Genomic DNA, 17,300 nt, shown 5'->3' with positions numbered 1-17,300 from the left:
GAAAGTCAGTTAGCGCAAGTCCCACGGTGCCCACATGGCCCCCAAGCTCATTCCACGGGTCAATGCAGACACTCTGTGCTAATATACCAACAATCCCGTAACCTAACCTGTGCAGACCGAGACAGAGGAGGGCGCCAGTGGGATAAGCGCTGTGTGCCCGCTGGCTCCGGCCCCGGCATCGGGCACCTGTGGGAAGAGGAGGCTGCTGGTAAGGTCATGCCATTCTCCAGGCAGTGGACACTTCAGGCTGAAGGACTTTCCAAGCACATCTCTGTCCAGCAAGAAAGTCGGTGCACTTTGATATGGTTATCTGTGCTGTGTTAATTTCAGAGGCTCTGGAGTTGGCCTAAGATGTTTTTTGCTAAAGGGCAACACAATGCAGAGCCTAGATCAAAGCAATGAAAAGAAGTGCCTTGCTGTGTTGATATGTAGCTACGGGTTACAGCTTATCACTACTGTTTATTGGCAGAAGTAACACTGACCGTTTTTACCTGCTTGGGGGTAGACCCGTGAAGGTCGCGAGGTGTGGGACCGGCTACGTGGGAAGAACATGCCCAGGTTACCAGAAGGCTTTAAGAAATCCTGTATGAGACTCCACTATGTGCTCCCTGGTTTCCAAAGTGGTTTGTGCTCACATTGGTGGTTCTTGATTGAAGAGAGAAAGTGCATCCTAGTACGGCCCTTCCAGAGAGCGGGCACTCGGGGCTTGCACCCGGCCTCTCCGGACCCTAGGCTGTGATCCTGCTTTTAATGCTGATGGCATATGGTAGCCTTTTTCTATAATGAACTGTAAATTTTTTAAACACTGTCATTTGGGTTCCACGAGTCTCCTTTAGCAACTGAGCCCCGACTGCTCCTCCCAGTGCAATGAGTGTCAGCTGTGAGATTGTTTAGGAAACCCCCAACTCATCCTTAGCTAAAAGTATGGCTATGGTATTACTGAAAAAGAAAAAAGAGGATTCTGACGGAAGGGATGAAAATGAACCATCGATGCTGGTTGCCAAGCTACCCTTGATTTCAAGCAGCACAGGCTTTGACATTGTTATTGACGATAGAACTTTCTAGTGGAATCTAGAAACAGTAGAACCTGAAGCAGAGGAGCTAACAGCATGGATGAGAAAGGAACTGCAAGCTGACAGCAGACAGCAGGTCGGCTAAAAATTCAGTTCCTTGGAAGTATTAGCGAAGCTCCAAGAAGTTCAGCATCTCCTTCAGATGAGCTTCACTCTCTCCGGCCTGCAGGTGGAGATCTAACCAAAGGAACCTGGGCAACTCTCACTTTGATAAATAGGCTACACCTGTGAGACCACTTACAATGAAAAAGGTAATTCAAGTGGGGGGACTCACAGGTGTTTCTGACTTCACCACATTTTGTTTTTCAATGCCATACCTAGCAGTCCCTGGACTGGGGCTACAATTAAGAGTCTCAAAGGCTGGTTTTATTCTGAAACAGGATATTATGGCTATTAGTTGGAACCTAAGTGGAAGAATTCCACAGGGACTGATGGAATGGATTACTCCTTCCCCACCCCTCAACTAGCTGGAGCTGACTGTCCACAAATGTTTTGTTGCCTAGAAACAGGGTAACCCCATTTTTCTGTACTAACCCAATCTGACCCTTTACCTTTGGGAAGAGATTGAGGGGAAGCACCCTAGGCCTCATCTTGCCACCAGCTCAATAGGCACGAGCCAAGCGGCTGAACCCAAGGGGCATCCTTTGTGTGTGGGTGGAAGGTTTGGACTAAAATTAATGATGAGGAAGAAAGGTCAGATTGTTGCTGAAGGGAACAAAGCCACACCGTGGGTGTTACAAAAGGGAAAATCCAACATCATGTTGGTGCCTAGAAAGAGGCTTAAAATACTCTCCCTTAGCTATGAGTCAACTGTCTCTTTAAAGAGTCAAGAAGCAGGGTGGGGGGACAGAGTCAAGAAGTGAGGACGGTTCTGGCCAATCTATGGAACACACTGGAAGAAGAGATGTGAGTTCTAATTATAAACAGGAGTCTGTGGAGTTATACTGAAGGAGCTATGTCTTTTGGTTCTTGTTTCACAGGACACATCAGTTATTAAGCACTTGTGCTGAAAAGTATCCTGTAGGAATATCTACCCAGTCAAATCTGGAGAACACTGATTTACGATAATCTGAAAGAATACTGTGTGGCCACTGTGAGGCTGAAGGTTTAAGACAGGTCTTGGGTATACGGTAGAAGGTTCATATGCTATATGTCTCATCTATCACAATATTACGTGTAAAAAAAAATAGCTATTTGACCCGTTAGCATGTGAGGAAAGCCACAAATGGGTGGAGGGACAACTGGAATGCTCTGATCACTGAGGAATATAAGCCTAAATTGGTGGGCCCACATCCCTGTGACTGGAAAGCCAGCAATATGATGTAGACCATTACAGAAATTTCTGTGGCATAAGCACACCAACAACTATTTAGGAGTGACGACGACTACCACGATGCTAACCTGGGTGACTGGCCATTTCTGCATCTCACACTGATTTCCTAGTTATAGTAAAGATGTGACTACACAATGGCAACAACGTGTCTGGTGGACCACAGAGCATGGGGCCGCATGAAATAAAAGAGAATAAAAGGAGAGTAAGGAGCTGGGCGAGGAATCCCTGGCCAGATACAACTGGCTCTGAATGGGAAAAGATACAGTGATGGGAAAGATCCAGGGCAAAGACAGCACTTGGAGGGCACCCAACTCTGGAAACGGAAGCTACAGGGTGCTCAGGGCCAACCAGGCCTCCCCTAGTGTGCGCCTCATGGGTACTGGACACATTTGAAATAGGACTACAGTACTTCCCCTGGGAGCAAGGAGGTTCTATTATAGGTGCCCTCTCCTCAGCCACCAGCATCTGTGAGACCACGTCAGCTGAGAAAATTCGCTTGGCTCTGCTCCTCAAGACTGCTTCGAATCCTGAAATAACAAAGACCTGGCCTCTCACCTATGTGAAAAAGAACCTCTCATCTATGTGAGAAAAGTGGGTTTCTGTGGGGGACGGACAAGATAACGACCCTGGCCTCTTGGGCCGCCTTGCCATGAGGCAGCCAGGCACATTCTGGCTTTCATGCTGCGGCCTCACTGGGGCCTTTCCCTGCACTAGACTGAAGAGTGTCAGCTACGCTGTCGTGGATCCTGCGAGTCTTCGTTAGCGACCGAACCCTGTCGAAGGCCATCCTTGGTGCCCTCTCAAAAGGTGAGGTGGTTTCGCCAAGAAGGGAGCAAGTCTTTCACCTGCTTTGTCGTGGCGAGGGTGAGTCCGGCAGCCGTGACTATTCCGGTAACCTCAGGCCGTGCAAAATCTCTCTACTGTGTGAGTCAGTTGCTGAGCAGAAGCAAATTGTTCTCTATTTCTTGTTTGCAGAATATTTGTCACATTTATCAACTGCAGTACATTTAGCCCTAGTTTGGGCTCTCTCCAACCCACCACGCACTAATAAACTAAATACACATGCTTTGTTAAGTGCATTTTTATGTTTGCTCTTAGAAGTTGGCTACATTTTTAATTGTAGAAGCCATACACCTATCGGATGTCATCAGAACTAGAGATTGAGGAAGAAAAAGCCTAGATTATCTTCCTTCTAACTCTCGGGGGAAAGGGGCGGGTATCAGCCATAGGAAGCAGCTTACAAATCCCTCTTACCAAGATTTTCTCTTTGTCTCTGCTTTTCCGCAGAGTTTAATTTTCACTCAGAGTGTGCTGAAAGGCAGTATGGAGTCATGCAACATTAAACCGATTACAAACTGGGGACATTAGAGGCCAATGGTGAAGCTCGCAACTTAAATAGCGAATTTTTGGTAGTGGATAAAATTGTGTTATTCGGGTTTCTGCAATATTGAGGCTTTGATAGCAAAGTGCAAAAAGACGACCAAGTGTTTAATGGCAGGAGTGCTGCATATTTTCTAAAACATCAGTAAACTCAAACTCTTCCCTGGCATCAGGACATCACTGAGATAACATCATTAATTTTCATTAAAGCAAAAGTTGGTCGAAGCGACCTTAGCTTGGAAGAGCTAGCCAGGACAAGTTTTATTTGCCTGCACTGCACACAATAGCTCTTTATCATGGCTTTGCAGGCACAGAAATGACAGAAAGGCCGGAAGATAAACCTAAGCAAACATCAAATTAAGAGGAAATTCTTAAATCATCTACAGAACGGTTAGTTAAGTAACGTGACCGCACATGTTTTCAAGACTAAAAGGACTGGCGAACTCTTCATTCTGTCGTCATACAACACGTGGAACTCTCCCACCATTCTTGAGAATCCAGTATGTAATTTAGGTAAATACACCCTAATTCGGCTGTACCTACATCTGTTTCAAATAGGAGAAAAGTCATGCTCAGAAAGCAAAGGCTGAGAATTTCAAATCTGTTTCCAAGTGGAAATTCTACATCCTACCCTCAGAGCTTAACTCTACTACAAGGTTATAACCTCCAATGGCCAAACTTTCTTGTAGTATCAAATCGCCCCATTTTCCCAACATTTATTGGAAATTTTAACAGAAACCGAAATGATAAAATGAGACATATTTGTGAACAGAATTCTTTAACAGAAGTGGATAATGCCTAAATCCAAGGGACGAAGCAATATCATAGAGAAGGACAGTCACTAGAAGGGTTTCCATCTTGTCCATTTCTGGGCTTTTTCAAAGTATAACTTCAAAGAGCTGATTATCTCTTTTGAACTTTTAGGATCTCACAGGAAGATACTCTATACTAATAACGCTTTACAGTAACAGGTTCCTAATTATCCCTTTATCAATGGAAAGCATTATCTCTGGGATGGGGTAGGGCCAAGAGAAGAAAAAAAAAGGCAGAACACTTTCTCTGCCCAGCTCTCTGACTCCGCCCCACCCCACCCCACCCCAATGGGCCTCTTTCCAGCTACTGTACATTAACAGGTCCCTGAGGAAATCCCAGCTCTGGGGAGCCCTTTAAAAACCACTTAAACTTGGCAGCTGTATAGCTGAAAAACGACAGCTTCAGACTGTAAGCTGTAAGGGAATGGAAGCCTCAATTCACTTTTGCTCATGCATCCATTCCATGGAAACACATGAAACCCTAGCGTGTGCCGCGCTTTGTGCTAAGGACTGGAAAGGCCCAGATAAAGAGGAAAAGCTGACTCTCTCCTCCTAAGTAATTTCACTTCTGGAACATTTCTCCTCCCTCTCTGGGTGAAAAGCCACACACCAGCAACTATCCTTGACTGCCTGCTAGCCTCTGCAGGCCTCTGGCCAGGCGCCTTCATTCCCGAAGGCTTCGCAGCCCAGGTTCACAGTTCTCTCTTCCCTGCTTCTGGCCCCGATTCTAGATGTTTTCAACATCAGCAGGGATGACTGGGGCATCACTCGTGACTCACTCCCTGAACTTCCTGTTTCATCTCCGTGCAAGTTCACATGTATGCCACCCAAACGGTCAGAGCCGAGACCCTGTCACTGGACCTGTTCCACTCGTGAAACAATGTTGCGCTATGCTACTCTCGGACCACAGCTTGCCAGCCTTTCAGTTATTTCTACGCCACCTCTTCCTATGCCTCCCTCAACAGTCAGCCCCTCGATCCCCTTACCTCCTGATTAGCAGCTTCTATGTGAATTCAACATGGCCTTGACAGACATCACTTCAACCACTTCACCACTGTTTTGCCCAAATCCCCCCTTCTCTTGCCCAGCTGTCGTGTGCCCACCTGCAATGGACCCATCCGGCTCCTGAGCACTGAATAAGCCCAGAGCGATCCATGCCCGCGCAGCTTGGTACCACTACAGAACACCCAGCACACTGGGCTCCTGCTCTAATCAGCCCTCTTCTCCCTTCTTCTCCCGAAAGGTGAACCCACCCACAACCCAATCACCCTCCGCTCCCAACTGCGGCAGAACTCTCTCTACCTTCACACAGAAAACAAACCTCCACATGGCTCCCCGCACCCTCCAGCCCCTAGATCTCCTTAGCTACCCAGACCTGCACAGATTCCTGCCTCGCCGCCCCCCATACGGTGGAAGAGAGGAGCCCCTGCCTTCTCTTGGGTCCTAGATGACCTCCCCTATGCTCTGAGAAGCCCTATTTTTTATTATCTCTTTCTCTCTTCTTCTCATCTCCATTTAAATGGACTCAAGTGTCTCTCAACTTATAAGTATGTACACTTCATTAACGCCTCTGTCCACGGCAGCCAACTGCCACCCTCCTTCCCTCCCCCTTTCAAACTAAATTTTCCAAGACCTGGCCATACTGATCATCTTTACACCTGCTTCCCATTTACTTTTAAGCCCACTCGCCATCTCCACCACACTTCTAAGAATCTCACTGAAGTTGGTAAGTACCTCCTTGTTGCTAAATCCAACGCCACTTGCACCGAGTCCATGCTGACCTCCCAGCAGCACGTGCCCCTGGTGGCCAGCCACTTCTTTCCTCCCGCACACTACATGGCACTCGAGTTCTTGGGACCTTCCTTCTCCCCCTCTGGCCACTCCTTTGCAATGCCCTCTGTACAGCCTAAATACTCTTTTCTTCCTCTGCACACTCTTCCTAGCCTCTACGTGCTGATGGTCCTAACTATCATCTGTCTACTTCCCCCGAGCATCACAGCTTCACGTTCCCCACTCCCACGCAAGTCCACCATTCCCCCAAGCGAACACCTCGTAGCTTCCTTGAGGCCCCCTCACCCACCCTGTCAAGTTCATCACTAAGGCCTGTCAATGTCACTTCTTACGTGTGTCTCGGTTGTCTCCAATTCTCTCCTTTCCTCTGGTGCCCACTCGGGCCATGGTGTCGCAGGTTTAGAGTACCAGAATTGCTCAACCAGTCTCTCTCATCAGCTGCACAATCCCCCCCCCCAGTCTACACTCCATTCCACGGCCACAATGACCTTTCTCAAGGAAAATCCCATCATGTCACCCCCTTGCGTGGCTCCGCACCGACCTCTACATTCTTGACATAGATTTAAAAAACCTTTTACAATCCGCCTCCCACTTCTCTCTCCAGCCCCATGTTTCACCATGGTCCCTTCTTGGGACTCTGTGCTTCAGCTGTGCTCAAGCAGTTTCAGTTCCTGAATGCACCAGAAAATTCCTCCTCGAGTGAGCTCTACTAAGCCTTCTGGACTCACAGAGCTTAGGTACCACCTCTTCCAGCAAAGCCTCTCTGAACCTCACCCCCCCACACTAGCTGTTCTCATAATACCCCATTCTTCCACTATCACGTGACTAAATATAGGCCTTTGAAACCAGCTCTTCACTTTTCCTCAAGGTGCCCATAAAGTGTGGCAATAGACACGGTATCACTTGATTTCTTTTTTTTTAACAAACTGCACATTCTCAAAGATCTTATATACATTCACCTATGTCTCCAGACTTTATGGACACCCTCAATCTCCCTCATTAGACTACAAGTGCCATCAGGACAGGGACTGGAGCAATGCCTATCTGTTTCATGGCTCTGTCATCAATGCACGCAGACCTTCAAACAACATGTTCTAATTAACTGTGATGATAACAGATCATTATACATAAACCATGAGATGAAGCCATGAACCTACAGGGCACTTCCGCATTTCCCCACTGATGCATGATAACGAGCAAGAGCAGAGAAACTAGCCTGTCATCTGTCCTCCATCACGGCATCCATCCGAACACTGGCACTCAAGCTAATAACCTACTCACACCTGTGCAATGTGGTTAGGGCAGATATGGTGCTTCTATCACTAAATGCATTTTAGAAGACATAAAGGCAGAAGAGGGGGAGAGATTTCAAGTTTCACAAAGGTAACTCTGGATGCCGGTGCCCTTAGTTGGAAAATAAAAATTATCAGCATCTTACCAATCCAACATCGGTGGCTGAGGAATGGTGACAGGAGAGATTCTAAACAGCCTAGCAAAATAGTTTAGGGCACACTAGGCCAAAGAGATTTTTAAAAAGGGAATTCTATGTTACAGCTGGACTTGTGAGAGCTTTTTGTCTCCTCTCCAAGTGGAAATACCCCTGGACCCACTTTTTTTTTTTTTTAAAGCCCATAGGAACTATGACGTGTTTCAGGCACTGGTTAATACTCACAGCAAAGGGCCTTCTGCAGTCTTCGGAGTTTCATGGCAGTCCTATAGGCTGAGAACCTGACATTATTCAGGTCAGCTGAGGAAAGAAGGGACAAAACAAAGATCATTTGTTATTTCATCAGAGAGCACACAAATTTCCACTGTTTTGGAACAACAAGAACAGTAACTTAGGAAAAAAAAATCTCTTGTACACATGCCCCGCCTTTTAGAAGGTGAAAATTCTGTCAATTTTTGGGAAAAGCCAAAACAAGCAAACGAACAAAAAGTCTCTTTGGTGGGTGATGATCACACAAGCTAAACTCGATGAAGGACTACACTGGGCATCCATGCAATTCTTGTTCCTGACAGGGAAGAGACTGACAGCCATTTTGCTTTCTTTTGGACGATAACCTCAGTTCTATTGGGAGAGGATCTTTACTACACAAGATTCAAGAGAACAAGAAGAGTATTTTTGAAATAGCTATTAGAACTTAGCAAACAGTCCAGTGGCACTATCATACTTTTGGGGGGCTTGGGTTTTTTTTTGAAGTATAGATGATTTTGTTTTCTCAATAATATAGAAAAGAACATTTCATTAATGAAAATACAGGCGGCCTTCTAAAAAAGATAAAAATTTAAGACAAAGATTTCAGGTACATGAAAAGCATGTTTGTGCAATTTAAAATCACAGTGGAAGAGCTCTAGGCTTTAGGGGATTAGTCTTGGACTTATTTCGCTGATGATATTTTTTTTCCCAAGTGTTTATTCAAATTTCAGTTAGTTAGCCAAGAGTGCAATATTAGTTTCAGGTACAGAATTTAGTGTTCCACCACTTCCATACGTCACCCGGTGCTCATCACAACACGAGCCCTCCTCAGTCCCCATCACCCATTTAATATTTTTTTCTGACTATAAAAGATACACAAGCTCACTGTGGCCAACTTTGAAATCAAAGAGAAATAGAAAATCCAGTAAACGAATCACCCATAATCCCATGATCCAAAGAGAGGCACTGTTAACAGTTCGAGAATTTCTTAGCCAGCCTATGTGTGTGTCTGCGTGTGTGAGATGTATTTTACAATGTAATTGGGACTAAAATAAACATTGAGTTCATAGTCTAAGGAGCCACCATTCTAATATTCAGCGCAGATGACCATCTCAACAGTCTTTGCGACTGTGGTTTCTACGCCACCAGTCCGTCTGTCAAGCCCCCACTCCCCTGCCCCAGCCCAGAGCTTCATTTCTGTAATGCCCTTACTCCAGTGCGTGCAAGCCTTGAAATACACTGCGCTTTATGTCTTTGCCGGCATGTCTGTGGCGTTGGGCTTCAGGAACCCAGTTCTAAAAAGCTCCTTGAGGACAAGTACTCTGTTTCCGACTTGTTATCTTTCCCAGGACTTAATATACAACTGCTCTCTGAAAAGGCAAGTCGGCTACAGCTAGTGAACTACCAACAGACGGAATGAATAAAGGAACAAAGGAATGAAAGAAAGAGAACAAAGCATGCCGGCAAATATGTCAAACTGCCATAATCGCGTGGCAGCCGCAAAACCAATTCCGACCGGAGCTCAGCAAAGGGAAACGAGGCAATGCATATCCAAGTGGCCCGGGCCAACATTATGAGCTGTAGGGCCTCTGCCGAGACTGAAAGCAAACACCCCCACTGATGTTAGGGGACAGAAAAACAATGTCTGTCACGTACTTAAAAATATTCAGCAGAACAATAAAAAAAAAAACGGACAGTACTAAATGCTGGCAAGGATGTGGAGCGACCGGAATTCATCACACACTGCTGGTGGGAATGTAAACCAGTATTTCCACTTTGGAAAACCCGTTTAGCAGCTTCCTACGAAATTAAACATACATCTCTCTTTGGGACCCAAATGTTCCACTCCTGGAGATTTAACCAGAAGAAATACACACATGTGCACAAAAAGATGTGTATGTGACTGTCCAAAGTAGTAGCTCTAGCCATAACAGCAAAAACCTGGCAACAAACCATCAGGAGGAATAAACAGACTGTGGCCGAGTCCTACTGTGGGACGCTCATCTGCAATGAAAAGGAACCAGATGCTGATAATTCAGCAACATCAACGGTCCCGTAGAACTGATGATTCTGAGTAAGAGAAGCCAGACGAGAAAAGTAAATACTGTCCGACACCACTTCCGTGAAAAGCTAGAATAGGCAAATCTCACCTACGCTGACAGAAGACCGCTACGCTGGCAACCTGCAGCGCGGTCGGGGTGGGTAACTGACTTCAAAAAACACAGGTTATTTTTTAGGTGATTGAAATGTCACGCATGTTGATTGATGTAGAGGTTTCTGAGTGTATACATTAGCCAAAACTCTACCTATACACTTAAAAGGGATGCATTTTATTGTGTGTAGAAGACGTCTTCCTAAGTACATTTTAAGAGTTTAAAGTAAACCCTCACATGGAGAGTACAATATGACGTGTATGCGTATTTGTGTATTTGTGTGTGTGTATTTGTGTGTGTGTGTGTGTGTGTGTGTGTGCGCACGCGCGTGTTAGCTGAAGCTACACAGCAGAGGCGGTCAGCTGTCTTAATCAGGCATGCACGCTCCAGGGGTGGTTGGCTAGCAATTCATCAAAAAAGCCTCACCTGAGAGGTGGCCCCCATAAGTACTTCAGCTATATTTAGCTCCTATTCCACCAGGGGATTCATAAATTATCCTAATTAATGTTAGATGGGTTTGCATTGGTGATAATAGTGGTTTGCAAAATAGGAGGACTGTTGAAAAGGGTTTAAAAATAGTCCCTACCCTTTTATTATCAGGATATGGGAAGAATCGAACAGGCTCTCCACCTATAGAAACGGTGCCCTGGGCTGGATGCCAAAACAGCCACCTGCAGGTCACTGAACTGTTGGTTGCCAGGAGTCAATGCGACGCCCCGCGGCATCCTGCTGTAGAACGGTGATTCTCACACTGGAGCGTACATCAGAATGAGCGGGGTGGGGCCGCTAGTTCAAAATACAGATTCCCACACCCCGCTCCCAGATTTTCTTATTCCGGAGATCTGGAGAGGGTCTGAGAATGTGCATCTCTAACAAGTTTCCAGCTGATTCTGATGCTGCTGGTCCAGGGACCACACTTTGAGAACCACTGCGTTTTGTGCCCTTTGGCTCATAAATGTTCTTTTGTGAAAGAGCTTGTTCCGAGACTTGCTTTCATTATAAACTGGCAGGTAGGCGTGGATAAATTGAACTACGTCTAACTTCACATGGCTACCAACGTGTACCAAAGAGTACCTGTGTGGGTCCTTGTTAGCCAAAGTGTGATTCCAAGACCAACAGCATCAGTATCTCTCTGGAGCTTGTTAGAAATGCAGAATTTTAGGCCCCACCCAGATCGATGAATCAGAATCAACATTTTTTAAAACGATTTTGTTTTTAGATTTTATTTATTTGTGGGAGAGGGGGAGAGAGAGAGAGAGAGCACAAGCAGGGGGAGCGGCAGGTAGAGGGAGAAGCAGGCTTCCCACTGAGCAAGGAGCTCAATGCGGGACTCAGTCCCAGGACCCTGGGATCATGACTCAAGCCGAAGGTGGGCACTTAACTAACTGAGCCACCCAGGTGTCCCCAGAACCAACATTTTACCAAGATCCTGGGTGATCCATATGGACCCTCAAGTATAATCAATTCTTTAATTGTACATTTTAACTAAGTTTCTTGTTCTGTGTTGTTAAAGTTCAAGTATGAACTCTGCATGAAGACCTGCGTTGTGTTTTGCTTTTCTGTCTAAGTTCCATTTTGTGGGCTTTTAGGAGATTGTTTAATGGCAATCATGATCAATTAGACCAAAAATTCACCTCTGGGATGTATTTGTGGGTCTCTTGTTTATGAGGAACACCAATAAAAAGTACTCAATAGATGAAAAGTGTCTAAGAGTGTCCTCAAAGGCAACAGGAACAGATTCTTTCCCTAAATGAATTAACTCTTCCCTAGAGCGCATGCTCTGCTCAGAACTTGATTTACTTCTGTCCCTCTGACTGTCCCTCAATGTCTCTTCTTCCCTGAGAGCAGGGGCTCTTCCCTTGTCTCTTTTCCCTAGTCATCTTGGCTTACCTTCTTGGGTGGTCTCAGCCAACTCATGTCTTGGGCACTAATCCACAAGACCTGAATCCCTGTCCTCCCCTCCAGACTGGTGGCACACATTCGCCAGTCTGACAGGACTCACCCTATACTGGTGGCACAGAGTTCCTTCGCACACTCGGAAATAAGCCCCTCTGGCTCTTTATAAAGTAAGTAACATAGAAACACAGAAACATCCTTCTTGTCAAGTGCAGAGCACTCTTTCCTTACCACCACCCTGTAGCAGTTTCCAAGGAATGCACCTCCAACTCCAAATCTCCTTTCATTCCTTGACTTCAGCTAAAGTGTGGAGTGTGTACTGTGTGTCAGTCACACATCTTAGCAGAAGATACTGGCAAAAACTTTCCCTTCTTTTTCTCTTTCTTTCTAATCTTCCTTTCCAAATGCCTCTTAACTCCCTGGTCTCGTTTCTTGCCATCTTCCGTCTTTCCTAAAACTAAGATCCTTCTCTTATGACCCCAATTCTACCCCCTTCCCAATTTTGCTGGTTCTATTCGGAATTCAGAACAGATGATCTAAGTTAGGTCAAACCTTCATCCATATTTCAGTTTCTTTCAAGAATTGGCAAATTCCACCAGAAGCTACAGACCCAAGTGGGAGGGGCGAGGATGATCTGATTCTTTCAGGGTGTGGCTCACTATGGAATACTATCTGAGACAAGCATCTGGTACGTTCCTGCTCTTAGCAGGGCTCTCAGCTTCCCTAAAGCAGCACAAACTTTGTTCCCTTCCAGGTCCTCCTAACTACAGCGCTCTGCCCCAGTTCATCCTCTCCAACACCCATTCAGCATACGCCCAACCCACTGCCTTCTGCCACCAGGTTTCTATGCCCCCTGGTCCAACCTCACCACTGGTCTCAGTGAGTCGGAAATCGGAGAAGAAAGAAGCTAGGAAAATACCTACTTTTCATCAGAAGGCAGCAGAAGCCATACACATTTTTATCCAGTAACCACCCCTGAATTACAACAGAGTTCTGGTGCCCTGGAAGCCCTACTCGGGAGAGATAACCATCTGTGTTGTTTGCGTCTGCATGTGTTGCTAGGAATCTGCAGCACCACTCCCTCTGGCTTACAGCTGGAAGAGTAAGTCTCCGCCTTGTGCAAGCATGGAGGATGCACGCAGAAACCTCCCGGTGTGCTACAGCTGCGGACAAAGTGACATCGTCCTGGCCTGAGGCGAGAGCTGACCTGGTAGCTCAAGTATGCACGCCCAATAAAGCGAAAGCCCCCTGTCCCTCGTGGGAGGCTGGCCTCCACTTTCCCTGGGAGCTGCCTTTCCAGGACTTGGGTCCAAGTTGTAATGAGCTCACCAGCGCTCAACAACCGGAACTCGGGAGGAGTGAGACTATCCAAGAAATGAGTTACACAATGTTTCCATGGCAGCTGGTAGAAAGCACACTTCAGAAGGATAAAAATGCTGAAGTGAACATTCCTCTTCATGACTTGAATTATTTTAACCAGGGCTGGTTCTAGCCTAAAAATAGAGAAATCTAGAAGCTTAAGGAACGAGGGAAGATATCAAACCATCTACCTTCTCAAGTTGAATCACCAGCTACTAAAGTGATGGCCCATTTGGCTTTTATTCTGAAGCAGAAAACAAGTAATGGGGGGAGGCGGTTTGCCCCTTTGGTTACACTGTGAATTTCTCTTGACTTTCGTAACTATTTCTGTTTGAAGATTTTTACTTCCATTCTGTGGAAGGTAGTGGTCAAAGGTAGCAAATTCCAGAAAAGAGGAATGACAGCTCAAGTTGAGGTCACAAATCTACACATGTTGGACATGCTCTTGCAAAAATAGTGAAAAACACCTCAGCATTTAAAGTCAAGGGAAAACTCGGAAAACAGAGAAATAAAACATTAGGCCCTTTCATTTCCTTTTTTTTTTTTTTGTATTTTTCATCTCAGTTTTACGGCTGGGTTCTGCCATTTGATCACACTTCAAAAATGCTGCTATCTCTGACTGAATTGAGGTCTAGAATTTAAAACGAGGAGTATTTCAGTCCAGCTTTCCAATGGCTTGTGCAGACTTTTTGGAAAGGCCCGAAGTTTTAGTATGTTTATCTATTAGGTAGAAAGAATGATAATGACCTCATAAAATTAATGAGTGGAAAGAGCTGGAGAGCCAAAGATTATTCCAACAGATAAATTAGCACTGTGGTCTTTGTTTCTTCCTACCAAGTCTGTTTTCCAGAAGAAATGTAATCCAAATCAGTCAGGTGATCATGAGTGAAAAATACAATTTAGAGAAAGTATGATCATTTTTGGTACAGTTCCAACTCGAATGTTTGGCATACAGTATGAATTAAACTACTACTGCATGTCTATTTTAATCATTTTCCAAGGAAGCCAAAATGAGGTCGTCTCCCCGGACAGCCCTTCCACTATAGGAAGGTGGCACATTTTTATATATGAGATTGTATCTCGCATTCATTCCCCAGCCTCACTCTTCCCGGAGTGTTCTCCTGGACTCTCCACATGGCAAGTATTCTTCTTGCCAGCTCAAACTCACCAGAACAGACAAGAACCACGGGTCTTTAATGAGGCTTGAGATAAACAGAGTAATTTAAACCAAGTCTGTCTTGAAAGCAAATGAAACCAAGATGTCCAGGCTTCAGAAGTGTTAGAGTACAATGTAGAATTACTGGGAACTCTTCGACAACAGGTAGGATTTCTGGAACGTATCTTTTAAAAATCGACCAAGAAAGAAGAGGTACATTACTACATTTGACTGGATTCTGATTTTTAAAATATATTTGAGGCCTTTTAAAATCTAAACTCATTAAAACCTCATCATCAACATAGAACTTTACTCAAAAGGGGATAAGACAAATCTACACAGAGATAAGCAGGAATTATACACTCATACTCGCAACAACTGCAGAAAGCCGAGTCTGTGAATTTATCATTGCTACTGACTTATGTGTCCAGAAGTGAAATGGTATTACTCTCTAGGATTTTTTCTAAAAAACAAAGCAGAGAAGCAACAAAGTATTCCAGTGTGGCACCAATGCGGGAGCCTTTGAACCGCAGAAGAAACAGGTTAGAAACCAAAAATAAAAAATACAAAATTGAGAAGTTTGACTGTGAAATGAAAAATAGCACAAAATCCTGACTGTGGGTTGCTCAAGGCCTTTCGGCTCCCTTCTCTGGCTTGGCCTTCCACAGTCGACTCTCACTACTTCTTGGCAACACCGTTCCCCTGAAAGAGTCGATACTCAAGTTAGCCTTGCTCCCAGCAGTTTCCTGCTCTGGTAAAAGATTTGTTGAGAAAGCAGCTTCTGTAACAAGTGGCCCGCGGAAAGTTTTTCGGGGGGAACCGTGTATCTTAAATACCATTTCGGGGGGCACCTGGCTGTCGGTAGAGCATGCGGCTCTTGATCTTGGGGTTGTGGGTTCGAGCCCCTCACTGGGTGTAGACATTACGTAAAAAAAATGAATAAATAAATGCCATCGGGGAGCCTGACAGGTCCCCCAGATAGCGGAGAGCTGACTCCTGGTGACGCTGCTGTCCCACGTTCTCTTTACTTTAGCTTCCAAGCAGAAAGGACTGGGGCGCCAATTCTCAAAACCTTGTCCACCAAAAAAATACATACGACGTGATACTAATGATTTTAAAAGACTGTTTAAGCCAAACTGGTTTATAGCTTTTTTAAAAAGACCTCCATCTACCCTTAATCATTCCATCTATTCTTTCGATACGTCCCAACACAAAGAGGGAACCACAGGCCAGACAGGCTTGTCTGAGAAAGTGAGGTTTCAGCCAGGATCTGGAGGGTGATGGCGGTTAAACAGGTAAAGAGGGGGAGAACAGAATAAAAGGCCAGCGCGTGTAAAGGAGGCTCCCAAGTAGACAAGAGCAGGGACAACGAAGAATCTTAAGAAGGTCCGTATTGCTGAAATCTCAGGCAGCAAGGAGGAAGAATGGCTCCCAAGAGGCCTGACAGGCAGGCAGGAAGAGGTCTGCGGCAGGGCCCTGCACATCACTGTAAGAAGGGAGGTCTTGGGAATTCCAGTTAAACAAGGCAGATGGAACAGCCTCATTTCTCTGTCCTTATTTCTGAAAATTCTACTTGGATGACAGTAAAAGAAGTAAAACTGACGTCTACCCAAAAGAAAAGAGACAAAACTAGAGAGGAGAAGAGAACAGACCAGAGTTCCAGTATCTTCGAACCATGGTAGATGATCTGGTAGTAGTGATTCAGGAGACCAGAGAAATCCCAGGTCAAAACTAATATGAGGGGAAGAAAGGCAAGTTGAGGGGCTGGGGGATAACGAGAAGCATGCCATCTTATACCACCAAGGCGTCTCAAAAATGAGAGGCTGCAGGTTCCTCCAAAGGCCGTAATGTGGCGGAAAATACAAGCGTTGCTTGTCTTTAGAGCCCTAAACACTTTCTCCCTGACCCTATGCCACCAAGCATCCCAGCCACCTCCTGCTTCACCCTGATAGAAGGCTGGAGGTTTACTCTCAGGAGAAGCTGCACCAGACAAGGGGGAGTGAGGAGTAACTAAGCTTGGAAGTGAGATAAGGCACGGAAAACAGAGTGAAGGCTTAAGTGCCATGCCAGCACACCCAAAGAATGTAAATCCTTCGCTTCGTTCCCTACTCCCAAATTCCACATCTAGTCTGCCTTTCTTTCTTCTGTCAACTTATTGAAAAGAGCTCTTCTCACTATGCACTTCCTTATTTGCCATCCTTATCATCAGAAGGCACTCGAATCAGCAAGGTCACGAAATTGGTCATCAATCACTGATCGGCCTGACTTGTCATAGTCTTCGCGCTTCCCTTCCCATCTCCCTCCTGCCAGAGTCACGCAGTTCATGGCTGGGCAGTAGGAGCCCCCCCCCCTTCAACTCAGAACCTTCAGTCACTGCTGTCCCATGGGTGTTCCTCTGTCCTAACATGGGCAAGTCAACTCCAGACAGAACAAATCCCAGCTCCGGGAACTTCTCAACTTACCCCGGTCTCCCCCCACTCTATTTGCAACTTCATTAATTAAGAAATCTCACCTAGCTCTCTCTTCGGAAAAGAACGCGCATCCCAGATTCTCTGGGGCAGAGACGGTTTAATTAAATCTTACTCTTTATAATAAAGGTGAGTCATTTTAACTTATCAAATGTGACTTAACTTTTATACTTCTGTACCGCT

The 17,300-nt window shown here is 45.5% G+C and overlaps 1 protein-coding gene across 14 annotated transcripts in view; it reads right to left on the bottom strand.

Moving 5' to 3' along the window:
• DMD (dystrophin) overlaps positions 1–17,300 on the bottom strand; it is a 2,097,152-nt gene that overhangs the window by 104,399 nt on the left and 1,975,453 nt on the right. For all 14 annotated transcript variants that reach the window (XM_087859359.1, XM_087859361.1, XM_087859356.1 and 11 more), the window contains one exon: positions 8,062–8,136. In XM_087859359.1, the coding sequence (XP_087715485.1) occupies positions 8,062–8,136 (75 nt within the window). The remainder of the gene's footprint in view (positions 1–8,061; positions 8,137–17,300) is intronic.

Source organism: Ursus americanus, chromosome X (assembly GCF_024610735.1).
Source record: "Ursus americanus isolate L20-20 chromosome X, mUrsAme1.1.p, whole genome shotgun sequence".
NCBI classification, from domain to species: domain Eukaryota; kingdom Metazoa; phylum Chordata; class Mammalia; order Carnivora; family Ursidae; genus Ursus; species Ursus americanus.
This window is presented reverse-complemented; position numbering and strand designations above follow the sequence as displayed.